The following is a 19835-nucleotide window of genomic DNA, read 5'->3' as shown; positions in this document are numbered from 1 at the left end:
TTTAGGGTTAGATCATTGGAATGGTATATTTTGGTTTTCCTGCTGCTGCTCCTGTACAACTTTCTCGTATATCATGAGCGTGCTGCCGCAGCAGATTAGGAGCGTTCCCAGGATAACTTCTGCATTAAAGACATCTTTTAGTACACTGAACGGCCAAACTGTTGAACATATTTACTTACTTTTGCCAGGCAACTTTTCGCCGAGTGCATAACCAGTTATCGCGGTGAAGGCAAAACTCAGAGAGTTGGCGACTGGAACAGCAACCGTGATGCTGGCACTCTGCAATGTCCACACATACAAAGCACTACCGCATTGATTCAGTCCAAATGGAACCCAGTACCGCCAACGGGAGCCGATCATTCGTACTTCCAGTAAAATGTTTCTCCACTTGGAGCCCGTATCTTTGACAGATTCGATTCCCCGGCTGCCAAGGCGGATGAATGGGTTAGTCACACCCCAAAGAAGTCCGACTGCAAGCAATTGCACTAAACAAAACAAACAAGGATTATAATCTTATCATTTTAATATTTTAGCAATTTACCAGCAATTTCTGGCATTTTTGTATTGTTTACGTGCAACAGCTGTTGTGCGCCAGTTGCATCTTTCTCTGAGCAACCCTGCGTATTTATGCAGCCCTGGATGAGACTTTGACATTTGCGCCTCCCTGGCATTTTGACAATTCTTTTACGTCAGCTTTCATTTCCGGATAGGTGGGTTTTAGGCAATTTTCTGCAAATTTAATCAAAAAACATCCCAATATACGACCAGACAAATGCCGCGAAATGACCGATATTCAATAATGAACATAAAATGCTATCTGCGGATGTTAAAATGTTGCCAAAAGCGAGATGTCTTGTGTTTAAATTTGGTATCTGAATATTGGTCTTGTTTGTCTAGATTGTTTATGAATAAATATTCTTCAATTATATTAAACCGCCTTCTCTGACATTTTAGGATATTGAATAGCAGTGCTGCGGCCTAATCAGGAACAATGACTAAGACCAAGGGCGAGAAAATCAACAAATCGGCGATCAACGAAGTTGTGACCCGCGAGTGCACCATTCACTTGGCGAAGCGTGTCCACAACATTGGCTTCAAGAAGCGTGCACCGCGCGCCATCAAGGAGATCCGCAAGTTTGCCGAGAAGGAGATGGGCACCACTGACGTCAGGATCGACACCCGTCTCAACAAGCACATCTGGTCCAAGGGTATCAGGTATGTGGTGCCTCAATTCCTAATGAGAGAACGCATTCTTAAGCCCCTGTTCATTTTCAGATCCACTCCATTCCGCGTGCGTGTGCGTCTGGCGCGTCGCCGCAACGATGATGAGGATTCTCCCAACAAACTGTACACCTACGTGACCTATGTGCCGGTGTCCACATTCAAGAACTTGCAAACGGAGAACGTTGAGTCCAGCGACGACTAAGCAAAGTAATTGAGAGCCCAAAATACGGTTAATAAAAAGTAAATTTTTATTTAGAAAAAAAAAAAACAAAAACAAGTGTTAACAAAATGTGACGAAAATGTGATTTCAAAGTGGAGTAATCTGCGGTACCACCACGTATACTGCATTGCTGGTGGCCACTGCTAAGAAGTGAAGTTGTTTGCTGGAAAGCTGCAGCACCTCTAACGACTGCACTTCTGGCAACGCGCTGTCACCAAGAATTTTCTGGAATCCCGCTGCGCCTTGATGCTTGTAGATTGTAAGAGGCTGCTCGGGCAGGGCGTTTGACACACACAGCAGCAGGTCCTCTGATTCAGGCAGATGCATAAAGCGCACTTCACGCGCCTGGTGGGAATCTCGCAGCTCCAGAACTTGTTCCAGCTGAAAATTGCTCATCTCTTCGCTGCTAAAGCTGTGAAATGTTTTAAAATATTTTAGTCAAGTTTTGCATGCACAATGGACCTAGAAGACCTGCCTGTAAATCCGAATGTCCGCTGCCGGCGACGACGTGATAAGAGCCATATAGCTGCTCTGCATGCCCAAGCCACGCTGGATCAGCGCCATTTGCTCTGCCTTTACATCCAGAAGCCGGCGAACTAAAGTGTAAACTTGTCTTTCACTTATTTTCCAAAGCTCCACGGCTTTTGAAGTTAGCAGCAGAATCGGCGAATCGGTGGCTGCCACGACCAGCAGCTGTTTTGCATCCCACCTGTCCACAGCGGCCTGCCTGCTGGTGCCATTTTTATCGAGGCATTTGACAATTAGTTCGTTGACTTCTTGCACTGCCTGGCACTGACTCGTTCCCATACCAAACTCCAGTTTTTTGTTGGTCACCCATGAGTCTTCTCTAAATATAACAGAATTTGTATTGTTGTTGGGATGTAACAGTGTTGATAAGTCTGAAAGAAAAAATTTGGTTTTAACTGTGTCGAATGTTGCACACTCTTTCCATGGTAGCGTTTTGTGTTGGTACATACAATTTTTTCTATACTGATATCTGTATATCTAGATTCTATACTAAAAGTATCAAGATACAACTTATTTTTCTAGTTATATTTATTAGAATGCTGGATGGTTGCTCATAATCAAAGCCCTTCACGACAATCGGTACAGAAAAGTCACAGAACCTTTACAGTTATAGGGTATTTCAAAACAAAATTGATAACGGCACCGCAGAGTGAGGTTTGGGCCGACGAGCACTTAAATAGAGGCAGCCCAAACGGCAACTGCAGTTGCACATCGACAGCTGATAGACAAAGATAGAAGCTCTGAGCGACGCCACTTGTTAGGAGAAAAAGCCAAATTGCTTGGCGAAAATGTACAAGGCGCAATACCTTTGGCTGGTTGGCTTTGTCCTAATATTAGGATCGGCCACTGAACGAAGCACGCCCAAGATAAGCTTCACAGCGTTGGTTAGGTGAGCATGGCGCATGCCGATGGCCCATAAATTACTCAACTTTCACTATCCACTCACAGTTTAAAGACCACTCCTGCGACGCGCCTGGTTACGACGAGCAAGACTAGTTCCGGTGGCTCCCTGCCCATGGTTATCAATACCTGGAACTTTGTAGATGCCAATTTACTGGCCTGGCGGATTCTAAATGTGACTCAGGGTGGTCTCCGCCAGACGCGCAATGCCGTAGTGGAGGGCTGCACCAAGTGCGAAAAGCAGCAGTGCGATAGAACTGTTGGCTTTGGCGGCTCTCCCGATGAGTTAGGCGAGACAACGTTGGACGCAATGATCATGGATGGCAGCAGCATGGATGTGGGTGCTGTGGCAGGCCTCAGAGGTATTAAGGATGCTATTCGAGTGGCTCGTCACGTTCTGGAGCACACAAAGCACACCATGCTGGTGGGCGATGCAGCCTCTCAATTTGCTCAAGCAATGGGATATCGCTCCGAGTCCCTGGTTACGCCCGAGTCAAAGGCTATGTGGCAGGAATGGACAGCGGAAAACTGTCAGCCAAATTTCTGGAGAAATGTTTATCCAGATCCATCCGTCAGCTGTGGACCCTACAAACCTAAGCCGACGCCCCTAACGCGCTGGAAGGAGGATCGTGCGCGTACCGAGTACGCTATTGGTCACAATAATCATGACACCATTGGCATGATAGCCATTGATGTCGAAAATAACATCCATGCAGGAACCTCAAGTAATGGAGCGAGCCATAAGATCCCAGGACGGGTCGGAGATTCACCAATACCCGGGGCTGGCGCGTATGCGGACAATGAGGTGGGCGCTGCCGTGGCTACCGGAGATGGCGATATTATGATGCGTTTCTTGCCCACTCTGCTGGCTGTGGAAGCCATGCGGGCGGGCAAGAAGCCGACGGAAGCAGCGGAGGTGGGCATTCGTCGAATCGCTAAGCATTACAAGGACTTCTCGGGTGCCGTTATTGCTGTCGATCGCCTGGGCCAGTATGGGGCAGCCTGCTATGGCATGAAAGAGTTTCCATTTGTGGTCAGCAACCCATCCAAGACAGATATCACGACGCGCCAGGAGACGGTCAAGTGCATAACGGACAAGGAGATCGTAAACATAGTTTTATTGTAAGCCGATTTGGAATTTTCAACGTATTGGGTCGGTCAGTCCCACTGTTCCTTTGTTTGATTGTTTATAAAATAAGCTTTAAACCAAAAGGCCAAGAAAATGTCCATGTTTTTACATGGTAACTGCACATATTTTACATATCAACTACCGATGTATGTAAATGAACACCGCATGGAATGAACAGTAACTGCGCTCGGCTGGAGTATGGCCATTTGTATACCCTATTTCCTTTCATTGGTGTTATAATGCGGCTTTGAAGCCTTATTAATAAGGGCTTATTTCAGACTAACGTTATCTTGACCAATTCTTTGAAAATGTATCTTCATCCAAAAACCTCTTTTCGCAATATTTCGTAATGGACATAAAACATAATTCATTGAGACGACAAACCTTTATGCGTTCCATATAAAGTTATTTCTCGAGGGTATGCAGAATGTTTTGAAGCAGCTTAATCAATATGATTTATTAATCTGGTATATATATATGGTTTTATCTAAAAAATACTTTTTTTTTTTTTGAAAGGGTCACATTTGCCGGCAATTCAGCGTCGACTTACAGAAAAGGAAAAAAAATTCCAAAAAGAAGGGAATAGATACCGTTGTCTCCTTTGGTTTGCAGGAAAGGAGTGAAAAGATAAACTTACTAAAAATTCTTACTTTCCGCGGTGTATTAACGGTGTTGAGCGATTTAAACGAATCGGGGACCATTTGGGTTAATTGGGTACCTTTACGGTATATTTAAAAATGAGAAGGTAAATTTCGGTATATTTCTGAGGGTCACATTTTCCGCCAAATCGGCGTCGGCATACAGAAGAAGAAAAAAAAAATTGCAAAAAAAGCGGAAAAGCGGCGGCAGAAGATACAATTTACTTCTAAAATCGAAATATATAAAAGCCTTCAAAATTAATAAAAACGCGCAGACAAGTGGCCGCAAGTCGCTGACTAAAATGGCTATACAACTAGATAAAATTCTGGCAGATATTGCCAAGGAGAAAGCGGTGCATCCAAACAATGGCGGAGCGACCAAACAGGAGCAAGAGGACGCTTGGGGCAGGATTGGGCGTCTGAACAAGCTCTCCGTGCACGAGTCGCGCTCCATTTTCATTGTGCTGCAAAAGAAGTACCATCAGGAGAAGCTCAAGGGCAATTCGACGTGGAAGCTGTTCAATGTGATGAACCAAATACACCAGGAGCCCAAGGCGGCCGTGAAAGAAGAAGAGTGAGTTAGAGAAATGCTGAAAATGGCGGGTTAGGTAATATATTGTTTTTCATTTAGCGACCAAGTTCCCATCGACGATGTGGAGGAGTTTGAAATGCTGGAGGTGCAGGAGCCAGAGGATGATGACGATGCTCATCAGTTTGGCCAGCCCACCAACTCCACTGGCTCTGCTTCTTCGGATGGGGAGAGCCCAAGCAAATCGCACAGCACCGGCTCGCCGGAGAAGGAGGAAAAGGTGTACTCCAAGGCCAACATTGACACACCGCGTCCAGCGTTCGAAGAGAAGAAGCTGCTCAACACCATGGCCAATAATACTCCGAGGGCCACGACAAACAATCCAGTGTCCATGGCCGCCGCAGTCTTGCAGAAAAAGGAATTACCGTGAAGAAGACTCCCGTCTCGGCTGGAGCTGCACATAAAATGACGCCGACTCAGTCGCAAAGCAACAGCAGCAGGGCAACGTCCTCGTCGCGCACCACCATTCAGTTGCCAGAGTCTTTGAAGCGCAAACTGTCTGAGGAGTACTCGGGACCATCATCGCAGAAGAAGGCGGCAAAGACACACAGCCCAAAACAGACGGCCAACACAGTTGCTGCTGCTTTGGCCGCTGCAAGCGTCCCCGATCCCACAGTAACTTCCAATGTCGTCCACACAACCACGGCTCAGCTGATGCAGGTAAAGAAAGAACGTGACGGCAGCCACTCGCCACCGCCCGGCATCAATATCATCACCGTACCGGCGGCACAACAGATCAACGGCGGTGGCCCAACATCCTCGACAGCTGCCACCGTTGCCTCCACTTCAGTGGCTTCCACCAACGGCTACTCGCCACACATCGAAGAACTGGATTTCAAGAACGACATTATCTTTGACTCAAAGCTAAACACAAACTCCTCCAACGCCCCAGAGATTATCAACTTGGGCAACTTTGACCAGTCGCTGCCGCCGACATTTTTCAAGAATTTGTGCAACTCTTCACGCCACGAGGCCCTTGGACTATACGTTGCAAATGTGATGAACCGAATCTCATTGCGTGCCGCCGCCAAACTCGAGTTGGGCATCTTGCGCACCATTCTCGATGTGCAAAGTGACGAGCTGGACCAGTAGGTCAATACAAGTATATAAATTACCTAATTAAGTGAATTCTAATTACTCAACTTACTTATTAGAAGTACTAGAAGGTATTTATGTAGAACGGACCACCCTCTCCTCAATTCCTATATAATTTATATAATTCCAATCATTTGCCCTCGCGATATTGAGTTGGTTCATCCTTCAACGTCGCTTCAATCGGATATTTTGACAGTAATATTACATTTAATTTGTTCACAGCAGCCCGATTTGATGGGCCCCTTCCCCCCATGTTCCACTTAATTTCCAAATAAGTTTTTACTTCAATAAAAATAAATATGTGACTCACTTGCATTGCTGTCCCTGTGCCTGTGACTGAAAATGTGCGCTTCTGGCTGCCACGTGTAGTAGTCCACCTTGTCCGGACGCTGCCTTATGGCCAGAACATCATCATCTCCCATCGTAAGTGTTTCCATGCGGGAAACATCTTTATGGGGCAGCTGCTGCAGTACGATGAAGTTCTCCAACACCTTCGGAGGCTCTGAAAAGAAGTCGCAAGAAATTATATAACAATCTTATGCGGGAGATTACTGCGCTCACCCTCCAGTCGATGCTGCACTGCAGCTACATTTTGTTGCAGCTGCTGCCAATCCGCCAGCGCATTCATATCCACTCCCCGCTTTGACTTATAGCTAGACTCCAAATTGCCATTGCCAGTGACCTGCTCGTAGTTTTCCACAGTCAGAGGCTGGGTGAAGATCAACGGGCTCTCCACATGCAGATTGGGCAGGTTACGTGCTTTGTTTTCCAGCAGCTCGTTCACGGACAGACCATTAACAGAGTCTACCCAGAGACTATCAATATTATTGCTGAGGATCCGCTGCTGTTCGGGCAGACTGTTGTCCACCAGCAGTGATCCTGCCACGTACTGATCGCTGTTCCGCAATAACAATTTATCTGGTTGCCAGTGGATGCCGTTCACAGGTCCCTCAACGGCAAGGTCGTTGTATAAGTTGACATTCTGCAGGCGAGTTGTACCCGCAATGCTGTGATTCCCGTAAATGTAAACAGCCTCATTTATCCAAGTTGCTATGGAAGTATTGGCCACCAGGCTGGGGGAACTAGCATACAACCGACTGATGGTGGCCATGTCAATGGTTTTCAGGGCATCTATGGTCGTGCTCTGGGTGCTGACATTATTTTCGCTCAGACGTAGGACGTCGTCAACTAAATTTAGCTGATTTATTAGCACATTATTTAGATTACCTTCCACATGCGATTCTGGTAGGTTCCAGTGGCCAGTGATCTTGTGAACTCCGGCTGTCTTTAAAGTGTTTGCCACAAAATCATCAAAATCCAGCGAGAAGTTGCTAAAAGAAGGAGTACATTTTAAAAATAAACAATTGGCGCCGATAAATGTACTCGTCTGTATTCAGACAGTACTATCTGTATTGTTGATAGTTTTAAGCATATCGGCTACATCGATGCGTTAAAAATCGATATATTTCTTAGATCGCGAGAGCGTCAAATACGAATTTGTAATATATAAGGTAACAAGGTGTACAATCCAATAAAAAGAAGTATTTATAATAAGCCAAATTGGTTTTTCAATCGGAATAAATTATTGCTTCAGTGTTAAAAGTCTTTGCTAGCTAGTAATATCAAATAGAACATCAAAATCGAGAAATGTGATTTAAGACTACGGTATATTACGGTATATTTTTGAGGGTCTGATGGTATATTTGATCGATAATTCCGCGGTCACACTGCTCGTTCGCCAACAACAAAAAACGTACGCTCACTCTAAATAAAAAAGTAATAATAAACAAATTGAATAAAAAAAACCATCCAGCGATCGTGAAGAACCGCTGTCGAGTGTCTTCGTTCCAATAAAATGCCTTTCAGCCCATTTGTTTGCTAGTCGCGAAGTTAATGAATCATTCTTGAAAACTGCCTGACTGCCGGACTATTAAAAGTGCATTTAAACCCAACCAAATCGGCCAAACACGAGGTAATTAAATGCACTCCACTCATCTTTGTATACCCCATCTGCGCCATTTGCAAACGTGTACAGAAATTTCACCTGCCTGCCATGCACAGTACAGCACACAGCTGATGCTAGTAAAACTGTGGGTTTTAGAGCGCGTAAACAATTGCAAAGTGAAACTTAATACCCAAAAGCGAACTAAACACAATGGTAACACGTACGTACCCCATGCCCTCAACAAGTGCGTCGTTTCCATTGCTGACGCTGCCACGTAGCGTTACCACGCGTGCCGTCAGAGGCTGTGCGAAAGTGACGTCATGCCTGAAGCCCAACGGAGCGCTGACTTGTTGGCCGCGCGTCCGGCTGAAGTAGTTCCGCTTGATGTGCTCCACCTGGAAACCATTAATGGGGCCCTGCAAGATGGTCATATGGTTCGTTAGGGCTCGGGTAGTCAACCCATTTCGGCTGCTGGCACTCACATGGAAGTCCAGAAGACCCTCGAAAGCGGTTGAGGCAAACTCCAGTCTCTGCTCCGTTCCGCCCAGCTCAATTCGCTCACTGTCCAGCCAGACTTGATCCAACAGCTGCTCCGCTTGGTGACCGTTTAGATATTTGTAAGTGGGAGGCCCCTCGAACTTCACATTCTCCGCATGGAAGGTGTCGTGTTGCTCCCCGTTCAGGTACTTGTCCAGCGTCGCCAAATGGTAGCCATTCAAACTGGTCAGATTGCACAGCTCTGCCACCTCGAGGCTGCCGTTGATGGTAACAGGTGCCGATAAGTAGCCTCCGGCGTCTGTGTACAGCATGTCCTCGGGCACCCGCAAGCCGTTTACGCGACCAACCAGCAGCTCCGATTGCAGTACAATGGGATTCTCTGTCAGGTAATGTTTGCCATGCACTTCATTGCAATTACAAAATTGGATTTGCCATTGAATTTTCTTACCAAATCGCACTGATTGCAGATGCTCCGACGCATTCAGCCTGTAGCTGCGGCTCACCAATTCGTCCAGAGTGTAGTTGTTCAGCTTTCCCTGGAGTTGAACACCCTTGCTGCTCTCCAGCGCGGCCAGCACCTGCGGAGCCGTGAAATTCTGGTCTCCGCTGGCCTCCAGCCAGCTTCCACCGAATTGAGCGGCTTGGATGCCATTCAGGGAGTGCCCAAAGCTCAGGCTGCTTATGTTTACTGAATGCCTGAAGCTGAAGTCCCCCACATACTTGATGTTGCCCGCCAGCTGCTGTAGCTGCTGCTCCAACTGTGCCACGTTGACTAGGTTAATGCTGCCCTTTAGCCACATGTTTCGGGCGCGAATGCTGCCATTGAAATTGGCTGGCAGTTTCCAGCCGTCCAACGATTGACTGCCATGTGAGTAGATGGAGGCCAGAGGCTGGCCAAAGAGCATGCCATTCATATGCATTTCTTCGAGGTGCACCTCCTCGCCATCCAGCTGGTCCACATACAGCGTGCCATTTGAGTTCTGCTCCTTGCTTACCTGCAAATAGTCGTCCAATTCCAAGCCATTCATTACCAGCGGCTGAGCCTTCACTTCTCCCAACTCCAAACCCTGTAACTGAACCGCGATCGCAATGCTCTGGTTGCCACTTTTGGTGAGCAGCACCTCCGGCAGCTTCTCCACATCAATGCCGTTCAGCCATTTGACTTCACCGAATCCCTCGCTTATCTCCAGGCCCTGCGGCAATGTCTTACTGCCCTCCACCACCTGCACTTCTTCCACATTTAACTTGACAAGCTTCTGCAGATCTTCAGCATTTACGAAGCTCAGTTCCGTGTTGTTGGCCACGAGCGGTTGTTCAAACTTCACATTCACATCCTGGATAGTCTCATCCAGCCGCAGACCTTGCGTAAGTGCTTCTGAAGCCGATCTCCCTGTTGATGCATCAAGCAAATCCCCCACCTGCAGCAGCCTATCAATCGTCACATCGCCATCAATTACAAAGTCTCCTTGTAGTTGAAGCGATTGATGGGTTATCTTTACAGGCGACATGGCGCGTAGTTCTGCTCCCAGCAGTTGGCCCTGAAAGCGAAATGATTTCATTTTACAGCAGCCTAATGTTCGAGCACCTACCGCAATGGTAATGGGTTCCATGACGCGCAGATTCTCTAGCCGCTTGGATCCCTCAATCACCTGGGTGTGATTGGCTTCGCGGAGCAGCAGGTCGAAGCGCTGGCGGTCCACGTGGATGTGATTGAGTCGCTGATTGATGAGCAAACGATTCACTTGTATGGGCTGGGAGAACTGAACCTCCTGCTGGACAACAAACTCGCCGCCATCCACCGGTATGAGGTGGCCCAGGGAGCGGTCGTTGATCTCGTTGCCGTTTACCACCACAGCCTCAGCACTGAGGTGCGTGATGTCTGCGGCGGACTTGATGAACTGCACGTCCACGCTGCTCCGTTTGAGTGTTTGCTCCAGCAGCTGTGTCCAGTTGAGGTCGTTAAGATTGCCTTCCAGCTGGAGTTGTTGCACTGAGAGCTCCTGCAGGAAGGGTTTCTGCTGCTCCCTTGCTGGCTCTTTGTACTCCTCGCTGACATACACCTTGCTGGCAGTCACCGACTCGTAAACAGGCTCCTTGGCATCCAACCCATTGATATTGCTGGCTCGCATGCTGTCAGAGACCACCAGGGTATCCACTGTAATCTCCTCGAATTCGTGCTGTTCTGCAGCAGCTCGCTTCATGGGATGTCGGGTGCGAGCTGCCTTGGCATCTTCCTCGATCACATCCAAGGCCTGCTTGGCATACTGCAATGCATCCCAGTAGTTGGCGCTCAACTTCATGTGTTCATCTACAAGCTGGATTAGCGCTGCATGCATTAGAGATCCTTTGGGTAATCCCATGGGTATGCTTCACTCACCGATTTGGATTTGACCCGCTTAATGCGGGACCGCATCATTATCTGCTCTCGCTGCTTGGCTCTCTGCTGCAAGCCCTTCAATAGCTGATCCACATTGATCTGCTCTAATCGCTTTTGCTGCTCCCGGGCCCAGTCGATGATCTGCTGGCGGAGTACGTTGGCATGCTCGTCCTGCTTGTAGAGCGGTTGAAAAATGTTCGTCTCATTGGCGGCCATATTCTCGTTGGCAATAACTAAAGGAACACAAATCGTGGGTGAATATGGGAGATAATTAGCACGGGTCATGGCTTGCCTAGGTAGCTCTGTTGCTGCTCCTCGTAGCTGCGCATGCGGGCCACTCCCCGACTCAGGGCACCTTCGGTGAACTGCACCTTGGACTCCTCGAATTTCCAGTCATTTAGATTGTAGATTTTCACATCCTGCTTGTTGCAGGCCACCAGCAGCAGAAACTTCTCCGATATAGAGTGCTGTCGAGTATATAATTCCCCATGTGAACCTGCCGAGAACTATTTTAAAAAGACATTCGATACCTGAACTGGAAGGAAGCGCTCCAGGGCATAGAAACTCAGGCGCTGGTAGGGCACAAACTGACCCTTCTCGTATACATAGATGACGGTATCGGCCTCGCCTGTTGCGGCACTGGAACCTCCGATCGTGTTCCCCAGAATGAGGAAGTGCCTGCGACTCACCTCGTTCACGGGGAGACTAAAGTACTTGACGTCCACGGCCCCGTTGCTGCGCAGCCGCTGAAAGAGTTGGAAGCGTCGATTCTTTGGATTGTACTTGTAGATGTCCGAACGGGTGGCAGTTCGGCCCTGGGCATTTGCGTAGTTGGCCACGGCCACATAGTCGGCATAGTCTATGCCGAAGGCCTCCATTCGGCGGGCATTGCTGCAGGGGATCGCTCCCAGGCGCTGGAACGTACCGCCCGTCCACTTGAAGTAGGGACATTGCTGCTGCACCGCCGCTGGGCCCACCTCCGAGTCGAAGGCCTGCAGAAGGGTCAGTTCTTGGCTACTGATCCGCAAGTACATGCCCCGCAGTCGCAGTCCGCCAAAGTACTGAACGGTCCGTACACCCGTCTCGGGGGACAGCTCATAGATGGGAGAACCCTCGCGAGCCAGCTGCACTGGCTCTGTAAGATTATAGCTGAGTGCCACATAGCCGCGTCCTGCATAGGCCAGGCAGTCCAAGGCCACAGCTTTGGGTGTTGGCAGCTCCAGCTGCAGCTCGTAACTCTGCTCCGCCGGCCGCCAGGCAAACACGGCAAAGTGTCGCACTCCAGCCGCATCCTTGTGCAAAGCCGTCGCGTATTTAACCGCCGGCAACTGTAGAATGCAAATGTCGAGGGGAAAAAGAACTGGCACGGATGCCACACGGGTCAGGCCATCGAAGCTGAAGCTGGCTGGAAATAGGAAATAAAATACAAAACAATAAAAAGCAATCCCACTCGTACATCTTAAGAGTTTGTTTCGATAGGTTGCGACGACTAAACCAAACGATTTCCTCTAATTCTTCGTCAGCCATGGCCGATGAAGAGCTGCAAACCTATCGACGCTGCATTGGACAGCAGCTGGAGGAGCTGGAGATGCTTAGCTCGATATATTGCGGAACCGGAGAGCTGCAGATGCTCGATGCAGGCGTCGTGGCCGATTTCAACGAGTTCCTGGAGACAGATACACCTCCAAGCAGCTTGCGCTCGCACCTGGAGTACATGGTGAAGCTGAGCATTCCCGCCAATCAGCGCCTGGATGTGCGCGTCGAGCTGCCCCACCTATACCCTCTGTTGGAGCAGGCACGCGTCAGTGTGCACAGCCCCTTGCTGGGCAAGGCCAAGGAGCAGCATCTCAAGAATGAGTTGGAGCAATATCTGAGCGAGAGGCGGGAGGAGGACCCAGAGCCGTACATATTTCAGCTACTCAGTTGGTTGCAGGAACAGATTGAGGCACTGATCCAAAGACTCGCCAGCGAGTTTGAGCTGCCGCAATTGAACCCCCAGAGCAGCCACAGCCAGCAGCGCATCTGGAGCGACTGTGGATCTACTCGCACCACATCAAGTCGAGTGCCAAGCGGCAGGAGCTGATACGCCAGGCCCGCCAGCTGGAATTGACCGGGTTCAGTAGGCCCGGCAAACCTGGCATCATTTGCGTGGAGGGACAGACGGAACAGGTGCAGGAATTCTGGCGAACCATCAAGTCGCTGCGCTGGCAGAAGATCAGTGTGGTACGGACAGAGCCGAGGCAGCGCAGGCGCGTCTTCGAAACCTTCAGCGAGCAGCTGTTCAACGAGGAGGACGAGGGAATCATGAACATGGGACAGTTCATAAAGTTCCTGGAGGCTCACGGCGTTGGCTATATGAAGTCTGAATTGTTTGGTTTAGCCTAAATAATTCTACATTGTTAATAAAATTTGTTATTTGATTTGGATAAAACCTTTGTCGAAGAACTGTGGCACATCGGCCGCTCGCTTGTGCAGATCCGATTCCTGGTCCGTGGCCAGCCGTTCGCTGGGATAGCTCTCCTGGAAGTGCACCTCGAAGGCATTGCCAGAGGGCCAGACACTCAGGAAAATCAAAAGAAATATCAGACGATGACACATTTGAAGCTAATATATTCTTGAATATAATGCAAAAACGAAACACAAACACACATGCAAAATGCAACACGTGCACGTTTAATCTACAAATGCAGCTTTTGACTGTGCTGTAATCCAAGCTGAGCTTTTCTAACTGTTTCGAAAGCTTCTCAGTGCGTGCTGCGTGGGACACAGAGATGCATTTGCACTGTCAGATTTGTGGTGACCCTGTAAGTCGAAGGGGCATATCAGCACTGGAGCAGGGTATCTTTGATTTATTTATTGTATGTTAAATTTGAATTTTGAGTTTGCCCTTTGCGCCATTAGTTGTTTATTTGGTTTTATATAAATCCATCTGCTTCGATTTCGGCCACCTGCAAACCTTCGACTGTGCTGGCCATCGGCTCCGATGTGGTTATCTCTTTGCTCAAGTCCACCTCCACGTTCTCCGGCTGTTGCTGCGCCTCCTGCCTATGCTTCTTCATAAATGCGCAGTAGCAGCAGTGATGCGAACGACTCGAACTTTCTTTGAGCTTTGCTGCTTCTCTCCATCGTCGAACGCACGAGATTTGGGAATAGGCGCGCCTGAAGTTCTCATTATTGAAGCCATAGATGAGCGGATTGACGGCGGCATTGAGGAACATTAGATACTGCGATAGGTACCAGAAGAGCTGCATTCCGCTGTTGACAGTGCTGTCGTCGGAGTAGTACTTCTCCCGCAGCACCACCAGAATGGTGAAGGGCAGCCGGAGCACCGCAAAGACCACCACCACGATGAAGAGAGTCTTGGCCACGCTGCGCTTGTAGCTAACGGTGAGCGGATTTTCACGGTTCTGAACCCGCTTCTCATACCGATCGAGCTGGAAAGCGATCGATCATTTCTGTGAAAGGTGGTTGGTAAGGTCTGGGGAGACGAGTGTTATCTTACCTTGTAGAAAATGGCAATGTAGCAGATCAGCATGATGCCCAATGGCAGCCAGACCAGTATGGTTATGAGGACGTACCAGTACTTGGGCAGAATGGCAGTGTTCTCCTTGCAATAGCGCTCTGTAAAGTTCTTCCAGACTCGAACGCGATACGAACGATAGAGAGCCAAGGGCGAGGCCAAGAGGACACCCCCAATCCAGGTGCAGACAATCACAATTTGGGCTCCCCGCACGGTCAGTCGCGTCTCCCTGGGCAGGACAATGGCCGTGAGACGATCGTAGCTAACCACCGAAAGGTTGAGCACGGCCGTGATCAGGAACACCACCACCAGGAAGCCTTCCATTTTGCAGCCCACACATCCCAGCTGATAGTTCTGGTAAAAATCGTTAACCATGAACATGGCGGGGCAGATGGCGAGGGTCAGCAGGTCGGCCGTGGCCATGTTGGCTATGATGAGGTTGGTGGGCGATCGCAGCGACCGGTTCATGGCTATCAGGTAGATCATAATGCAGTTCCCATACATCCCAAATGCAATGAGCGGAATGAAGATGCAGATCTTCCAGGCTATTTCCTCGTTCGACTTGTGCAGCCAAATTCGCTCAGCGGGAAAATCCCACTTGCTGAAGTCGAACTACGTTTGCAGATGGGTTAAAGGTTTGCCTTGCACTTCGGGCTTACTCACTTACATCAGAACTGGTTGTGTTTGTGGCACTCATTTCGCTGGCATCCGTGGGGCGACTGCTGCTGCTACTGCTACTTGCAGCCAAATTAACAGGAGCCACCTTTGAGCCTACATAATTCCGACTTGGCTGACTGACAAAGCCATTAACAGTTGTCACTGATAATACACTAAAAGCTAATGAACCACATAGACACCCCTCGAGTGGGAGGCCATCTGCTGTGCATTGAATCAACAAACGTTAATTGAAAGCATTTTTACTAGTACTATTATCGTTGTACAACTAATTTGATAGAATCTCTAGTCGATGTCCAGCTTGCGGAAAGAGCCCTCCGCGCCAAAGATAGACTCCACATTGACTTGTTTTCCTGGTCTCAGCTGCTCATTCACCCCATACTGAGAATCCTCCTTGAAATAGTCGCTGTAGTCCAGCAGCTGCCGCTCTGCCTCCGCCTGAATGTCGGATATGCGCCCATTGCTGCCACCGTACTCCTCGGGCAGGTATTCCAGTGGTATGACTTTGCTTAATTGCTCCAGATTCTTGTACACAAAAAACTTGGAAAAAGAAGAGAAGAGAAAAGATACAAGTTAGCCAGAGATAACCTCAACAGATTATAAGCCCAATCAGAGCCGAGGGATAGCGCGGCGATTAATGTATCACTTCCTGTATTGGCCACTGACCTAGCCAAGCTTTGGCACTGAAACCCGCGTCTGAATCATTCTGAATAGTGGAAATCTGTAGACTGCATAATAGTATACAGGGAGGGCGCTTCAACGTTTATCAACTGTCAGCCACTTGGCTGATAATCAGTGATAAGGGTCGGATAAGCGACGAAAATAAATTAATAGTTGGTGGCGGGTGGAATTATTCAATACTTAAGCTAGTCATTCGGCCACTGTTTCGGCCAAAAATACACTCACTCGTTGCTGCAGCTTGCTGGGCATGAGACCCTTGGCCAGATTGAGAAGCGCCACCGCCTCCTTGGGGCAGTTGATGAAGTGAATGCCCTTGATGCGGGTCGGCTGTGCCTTCTCAGCGAAGACGCCCATTCGCTTGATGAGGTTAAAGTCCAGTTGGGCCACGAAACTCAGACTCAGCTTGCCCATGTCGATAATCTCAATGTAGCCGCTGACATTGGCATGGTCGTCCTCCCATATGGACTGCTCCGAGAGCATCGTCTGGTATCGAAACAGGTCCAACAGCTTAAAGACTTTCGGATCAAACTTCTCATAGTTGGTGATCACAATGCGTGGTCCCGCGGGTCCCCAGGCATTGGGTAGCCGCACATAGGTACTGAAAATAGGATGAACTCCACAATAAATGATCGATCTATCCAACCAACCAACCGTCCCTCACCCCGTTCGACACAGTGCCAGTGTCTTGGCGTCCACGACTCGATTGGCAAAGAGCTCCGGCATCAGGGTCTTGATCGTGTAGAAGTGCTCGAGCTTGGACTTGGTCTTCTCCAGGCTAAACTTGCAGCCCCGCAGGAATCCCACCAGGAACTGGGCATCCTGGCGAGCCCTCAGGTGCGGCTGCTTGCCGAGCCACTCCCGCAGAGCATCCAAGTCGGCTGGCAACCGCTCCGTCACTTCGTTCAGCTCCGTCTCGGCAATGTTGCGCAGCTCGGCGGTCAATGGACGTAGCTCGGCCATGATGGATGTGGGGAGGAGTCGTTGCTGTGCGCCCTGGCAGCTGTGCGGCTACTGAAACGTGTCTCCAGTCAAGCGAAAAGCCGAAACCGTAGCCGAATCCACCAAATGCTAATCTACATCTAGTGCCATTATGGCCAATCGTTGAACTGATAGCGATACAGGCGTGCTCTTGGCCGGCTCTTTCTCATTTCTGGACTCGCTCTCTCGCAGCCAGATAAAAGGGGGAATTTCCTGCATCGGATCGGACTCTATGCAGCTGCAAAAGGTTGGGGAGGGGAGGGAGCAATAATTGCCCACATTTAGATAATGTCACTGGATCGAACTAGGCAACACAGTTCATTGTTTGCAGCCATATCTTATCGCCGTATCGCTGCGGCACAGTTGGCTGGAAATAGTCGTTTATGGGACTACCTTTTTTAATTGTTATTCTCAAGTGTAGCCCTAAAAGGGATTAACATAAGCCCAATCAACAGTTGGGGTGCTTTAAAGTACAACGAATGAACTCTCTGAATTTCTTTTTTAAAGTTACAACTGAAACTGCAACTATGCGCAACACTATCGATCATTGTTATCTGCTAATCTTGCTTGGGAATCTGTTGGTTCACAGTGAGTGGCGGACCGACCGATAATTTCGCGTGTGGTTCCAGCACTTTCGCACCACTGTGAGGTGCGCTTGTTGGCTGGGGGAGCCGCGAGTCGCTTCAGTTTGGTTCGGGTGTTCAATCGAAGCAGGCATCGAGAGTCCAACTAGTCGTGTACACACCTGGACAGAGCACACACACAAACACACTCGCACCAAACACACACAACCCCTTCTGGCACCATATTTCCAAATTTTACAATAGTTTTGGCATTTGTCCATTCAAATATTACAGCAGCCCAAAGACCATGACCAATATCCGAACGCTGGTGCCGGAGCTGGCGGAGCAGGCTCGCATGAAGCTCAAGGAGGATGAGACGACCAGGGCGGAGTGCATCGAGGCGCTGCGCCTCTGGATCACTGAGCTGAGTTACCTGCAGGCGCGCACCGACGATCAGTTTCTGGTCGCCTTCCTGCGCCACTGCCACTGGAACGTGGACGATGCCAAGAAGCGGGTATTGTTCTACTACACATACAAGTCCAAAGAGCTCGATCTCTTCAAGAGTCGCCTTGTGGACGATAAGCTCCTGGAGATGGCTCGCTCTGGGTAAGTAGGGGGAAATCCCCGATACATATTCCACATATTCCACATCTTCCCCAATTCGGATGATTTCTGTTGCAGCATTTTCGCCACGTTGCCCAATCCGATCGGACCCGGCGGCCCCCGCATCCACTACACACGCATGGGCCACATAGAGCCGTCGAAGCACAGTGTGAGCGATATTTTCCGCTTCCATGCTTTCCGCGCCGAAATCGAGATCAACACGGACGATAACTGGAACATTGCCGGTGTGGTGGAGATAATTGATTTCACCAAGATCCCCTACTCCTTGCTCCTCCAGTTCGACCCGGGCATGTTCCGGCGCATGAACTCCTTCCTCGAGCACGGCATACCCACGAATTTAGTTGCCACCCACATCGTGAACGCGTCGCGCGAGACGCAGTTCGTGCTCGGCCTGGTGCGCAATGCGATGAAGCAGAAGGAGCTGGTGAGTCCATCCTTACCAGCGTGATGTGCGTATCTGTGTATCTGACCTTTCAATTGCAGCTGCACATCCACTCCAACATCGAGTCGCTGCAGCGCGTCATCGGCAAGGAGTATCTGCCCGCGGAATTGGGCGGGGACAACGGCACCCTGGGCGACGCAATGACCCGCTATGAGACCCAGCTGACCGGCTTTGCAACGTACTTCAAGGAGGAGGAGCGCCATGGCGTGGATGAGAAGCTGCGTGAGGCCAGCGAGAAGGAGCAGGAGAAGACCCCGCCCCTGGGGGCTGGCGTCGCCAACGAGGGCTCCTTTCGCAAGCTAAACTTCGATTGAGGCGGCGTGGTGGCGGCCCATAAAAGTGTCGTGTGGCAGTTAGTTGTATATTCAGATGCACATACTACTATTTACACCCCTCTCTATATATACAGACATACATACGTCCCGATATGTACACACAAATGTAAAAATACCACAGCGCTATAGCTATAGCGATCCTTGGCCAATGCAAAACCTGATATTTTATAAAAGAAAGTCCTAGTAGAGCAGCTGCAGCATGGAACCTAAAGGCCTACAATTCAATAATATTATAAACAAATCCACACAGAACAAAAAAAAGAAAGAAAAGAGAATATGAGTATGAATATGAATATGAAGCGCCATCAAATGGTAGAGAAAACCTCACTTGAATGTCGATTATAATTTATTGTTGTCCTTATCAACGCACACCCATACTTAAACAAATACATTCTAACATACGGCCGGGTGCGGCGGCCCGCACACGGCTTTGCCTCGACATTTTATCCGCCTCCATTATCGAATTTCGCTCACCTCACGATGATGAACGTCGTTTCCGCGTCTTCTACTTACTATGTGCTAAGTTCTTTGTTGGCTTTTATTTTAAACGCATACGCATACACATTTATATACATACATACATCCATACAAACATTCATGCGAGCACACATACATATTTTTTCGATAATTTTTGCGTTAGTTAAGTGTCGTTTCTACTAATTTTTGATACTAGTTTACACCATGTACATGTGCACACCTATATTCGTATGTATCGAGATACATACATATTATATCTATAATATAAAGTCGAAATACAAACATACAGTTTATAAATGACAGCGTATTGTAGTGTCCCCTGTTGAGTGCGTTAATAAATTACAAATAATTTGTTTAAATGTCGAACAAACACACAAGCGCAAAAGTCACTTTCAAA

The 19835-nt window shown here is 48.8% G+C and overlaps 9 protein-coding genes across 12 annotated transcripts; 5 read left to right on the top strand and 4 right to left on the bottom strand.

Moving 5' to 3' along the window:
- Positions 1–909, bottom strand: LOC117891391 (transmembrane protein 234 homolog). Of its 2 annotated transcripts, none has more exons than XM_034796834.1 (3): positions 542–909; positions 176–485; positions 1–119 (listed from the first exon to the last, which is right to left on the bottom strand). In XM_034796834.1, exons 1-3 carry the CDS (start codon positions 669–671, stop codon positions 8–10), a joined length of 552 nt encoding a protein of 183 aa, XP_034652725.1. In that variant the 5' UTR covers positions 672–909; the 3' UTR covers positions 1–7. The 2 variants fall into 2 exon arrangements, with proteins under 2 accessions (XP_034652725.1, XP_034652726.1); XM_034796835.1 differs by having other exon boundaries at positions 180–485; positions 542–902.
- On the top strand, positions 583–1479 carry LOC117891394 (60S ribosomal protein L31). The gene is made up of 3 exons (XM_034796836.1): positions 583–710; positions 955–1215; positions 1276–1479. The coding sequence occupies exons 2-3, from the start codon at positions 992–994 to the stop codon at positions 1424–1426; spliced, it is 375 nt and encodes a 124-aa protein (XP_034652727.1). The 5' UTR covers positions 583–710; positions 955–991; the 3' UTR covers positions 1427–1479.
- Positions 1450–13839, bottom strand: LOC117891379. Of its 3 annotated transcripts, XM_034796815.1 has the most exons (12): positions 13576–13832; positions 11674–12548; positions 11436–11610; positions 11144–11376; positions 10356–11081; positions 9215–10304; positions 8751–9145; positions 8497–8684; positions 6885–7654; positions 6634–6825; positions 1920–2343; positions 1450–1856 (listed from the first exon to the last, which is right to left on the bottom strand). In XM_034796815.1, the coding sequence occupies exons 1-12, from the start codon at positions 13739–13741 to the stop codon at positions 1532–1534; spliced, it is 5559 nt and encodes a 1852-aa protein (XP_034652706.1). In that variant the 5' UTR covers positions 13742–13832; the 3' UTR covers positions 1450–1531. The 3 variants fall into 3 exon arrangements, with proteins under 3 accessions (XP_034652706.1, XP_034652708.1, XP_034652707.1); XM_034796816.1 differs by lacking the exons at positions 1450–1856; positions 1920–2343; positions 6634–6825; positions 6885–7654 and having other exon boundaries at positions 8544–8684; positions 8747–9145; positions 13576–13838; XM_034796817.1 differs by lacking the exons at positions 1450–1856; positions 6634–6825; positions 6885–7654; positions 8497–8684; positions 8751–9145 and having other exon boundaries at positions 2145–2343; positions 9244–10304; positions 13576–13839.
- On the top strand, positions 2627–4048 carry LOC117891381 (putative N(4)-(beta-N-acetylglucosaminyl)-L-asparaginase GA14866). Its single transcript, XM_034796820.1, has 2 exons — positions 2627–2861; positions 2921–4048. The coding sequence occupies exons 1-2, from the start codon at positions 2761–2763 to the stop codon at positions 3996–3998; spliced, it is 1179 nt and encodes a 392-aa protein (XP_034652711.1). The 5' UTR covers positions 2627–2760; the 3' UTR covers positions 3999–4048.
- LOC117891380 lies at positions 4793–6636 on the top strand. The gene is given in 3 exon segments (XM_034796819.1): positions 4793–5213; positions 5271–5578; positions 5581–6636. Coding segments are annotated over 3 exon segments (1320 nt in total). The 5' UTR covers positions 4793–4941; the 3' UTR covers positions 6321–6636.
- Positions 8157–13548, top strand: LOC117891388 (RWD domain-containing protein 2A). The gene is given in 3 exon segments (XM_034796829.1): positions 8157–8295; positions 12667–13131; positions 13134–13548. Coding segments are annotated over 2 exon segments (858 nt in total). The 5' UTR covers positions 8157–8295; positions 12667–12668; the 3' UTR covers positions 13529–13548.
- On the top strand, positions 8157–19780 carry LOC117891386 (clavesin-2). Its single transcript, XM_034796827.1, has 4 exons — positions 8157–8295; positions 17855–18166; positions 18242–18608; positions 18668–19780. The coding sequence occupies exons 2-4, from the start codon at positions 17868–17870 to the stop codon at positions 18938–18940; spliced, it is 939 nt and encodes a 312-aa protein (XP_034652718.1). The 5' UTR covers positions 8157–8295; positions 17855–17867; the 3' UTR covers positions 18941–19780.
- Positions 14040–15505, bottom strand: LOC117891382 (neuropeptide FF receptor 2). The gene is made up of 3 exons (XM_034796821.1): positions 15331–15505; positions 14646–15275; positions 14040–14577 (listed from the first exon to the last, which is right to left on the bottom strand). The coding sequence occupies exons 1-3, from the start codon at positions 15358–15360 to the stop codon at positions 14059–14061; spliced, it is 1179 nt and encodes a 392-aa protein (XP_034652712.1). The 5' UTR covers positions 15361–15505; the 3' UTR covers positions 14040–14058.
- LOC117891387 (alpha-tocopherol transfer protein) lies at positions 15565–17044 on the bottom strand. Its single transcript, XM_034796828.1, has 3 exons — positions 16681–17044; positions 16245–16617; positions 15565–15878 (listed from the first exon to the last, which is right to left on the bottom strand). The coding sequence occupies exons 1-3, from the start codon at positions 16977–16979 to the stop codon at positions 15624–15626; spliced, it is 927 nt and encodes a 308-aa protein (XP_034652719.1). The 5' UTR covers positions 16980–17044; the 3' UTR covers positions 15565–15623.
- Positions 19781–19835: the final 55 nt, after the last annotated feature.

The sequence above is a fragment of the Drosophila subobscura genome, chromosome E (genome assembly GCF_008121235.1).
Source record: "Drosophila subobscura isolate 14011-0131.10 chromosome E, UCBerk_Dsub_1.0, whole genome shotgun sequence".
NCBI lineage: Eukaryota > Metazoa > Arthropoda > Insecta > Diptera > Drosophilidae > Drosophila > Drosophila subobscura.
This window is presented reverse-complemented; position numbering and strand designations above follow the sequence as displayed.

What these genes read in the sequence shown, in the direction of transcription:
- LOC117891382 (XM_034796821.1), bottom strand. Translation starts at nt 15,360, where the DNA reads ATGAGTGCCACAAACACAACCAGTTCTGAT. An exon ending in CAAACACAACCAGTTCTGAT is followed by an intron (nt 15,276 to 15,330) that starts GTAAGTGAGTAA and finishes CTGCAAACGTAG; the next exon opens with TTCGACTTCAGCAAGTGGGA. An exon ending in ACATTGCCATTTTCTACAAG is followed by an intron (nt 14,578 to 14,645) that starts GTAAGATAACAC and finishes ATCGCTTTCCAG; the next exon opens with CTCGATCGGTATGAGAAGCG.
- LOC117891386 (XM_034796827.1), top strand. Translation starts at nt 17,868, where the DNA reads ATGACCAATATCCGAACGCTGGTGCCGGAGCTGGCGGAGCAGGCTCGC. An exon ending in CTGGAGATGGCTCGCTCTGG is followed by an intron (nt 18,167 to 18,241) that starts GTAAGTAGGGGG and finishes TTTCTGTTGCAG; the next exon opens with CATTTTCGCCACGTTGCCCA. An exon ending in CGATGAAGCAGAAGGAGCTG is followed by an intron (nt 18,609 to 18,667) that starts GTGAGTCCATCC and finishes TTTCAATTGCAG; the next exon opens with CTGCACATCCACTCCAACAT.
- LOC117891387 (XM_034796828.1), bottom strand. Translation starts at nt 16,979, where the DNA reads ATGGCCGAGCTACGTCCATTGACCGCCGAGCTGCGCAACATTGCCGAG. An exon ending in CTGGCACTGTGTCGAACGGG is followed by an intron (nt 16,618 to 16,680) that starts GTGAGGGACGGT and finishes TCCTATTTTCAG; the next exon opens with TACCTATGTGCGGCTACCCA. An exon ending in CCAGCAAGCTGCAGCAACGA is followed by an intron (nt 15,879 to 16,244) that starts GTGAGTGTATTT and finishes TCTTTTTCCAAG; the next exon opens with TTTTTTGTGTACAAGAATCT.
- LOC117891394 (XM_034796836.1), top strand. Translation starts at nt 992, where the DNA reads ATGACTAAGACCAAGGGCGAGAAAATCAACAAATCGGCGATCAACGAA. An exon ending in ATCTGGTCCAAGGGTATCAG is followed by an intron (nt 1,216 to 1,275) that starts GTATGTGGTGCC and finishes GTTCATTTTCAG; the next exon opens with ATCCACTCCATTCCGCGTGC.
- LOC117891381 (XM_034796820.1), top strand. Translation starts at nt 2,761, where the DNA reads ATGTACAAGGCGCAATACCTTTGGCTGGTTGGCTTTGTCCTAATATTA. An exon ending in AGCTTCACAGCGTTGGTTAG is followed by an intron (nt 2,862 to 2,920) that starts GTGAGCATGGCG and finishes ATCCACTCACAG; the next exon opens with TTTAAAGACCACTCCTGCGA.
- LOC117891379 (XM_034796815.1), bottom strand. Translation starts at nt 13,741, where the DNA reads ATGTGTCATCGTCTGATATTTCTTTTGATTTTCCTGAGTGTCTGGCCC. An exon ending in AGCGGGTCAAATCCAAATCG is followed by an intron (nt 11,082 to 11,143) that starts GTGAGTGAAGCA and finishes GCGCTAATCCAG; the next exon opens with CTTGTAGATGAACACATGAA. An exon ending in AGTGCAGCATCGACTGGAGG is followed by an intron (nt 6,826 to 6,884) that starts GTGAGCGCAGTA and finishes ACTTCTTTTCAG; the next exon opens with AGCCTCCGAAGGTGTTGGAG.
- LOC117891391 (XM_034796834.1), bottom strand. Translation starts at nt 671, where the DNA reads ATGCCAGGGAGGCGCAAATGTCAAAGTCTCATCCAGGGCTGCATAAAT. An exon ending in AAAAATGCCAGAAATTGCTG is followed by an intron (nt 486 to 541) that starts GTAAATTGCTAA and finishes TGTTTTGTTTAG; the next exon opens with TGCAATTGCTTGCAGTCGGA. An exon ending in AAGTTGCCTGGCAAAAGTAA is followed by an intron (nt 120 to 175) that starts GTAAATATGTTC and finishes TCTTTAATGCAG; the next exon opens with AAGTTATCCTGGGAACGCTC.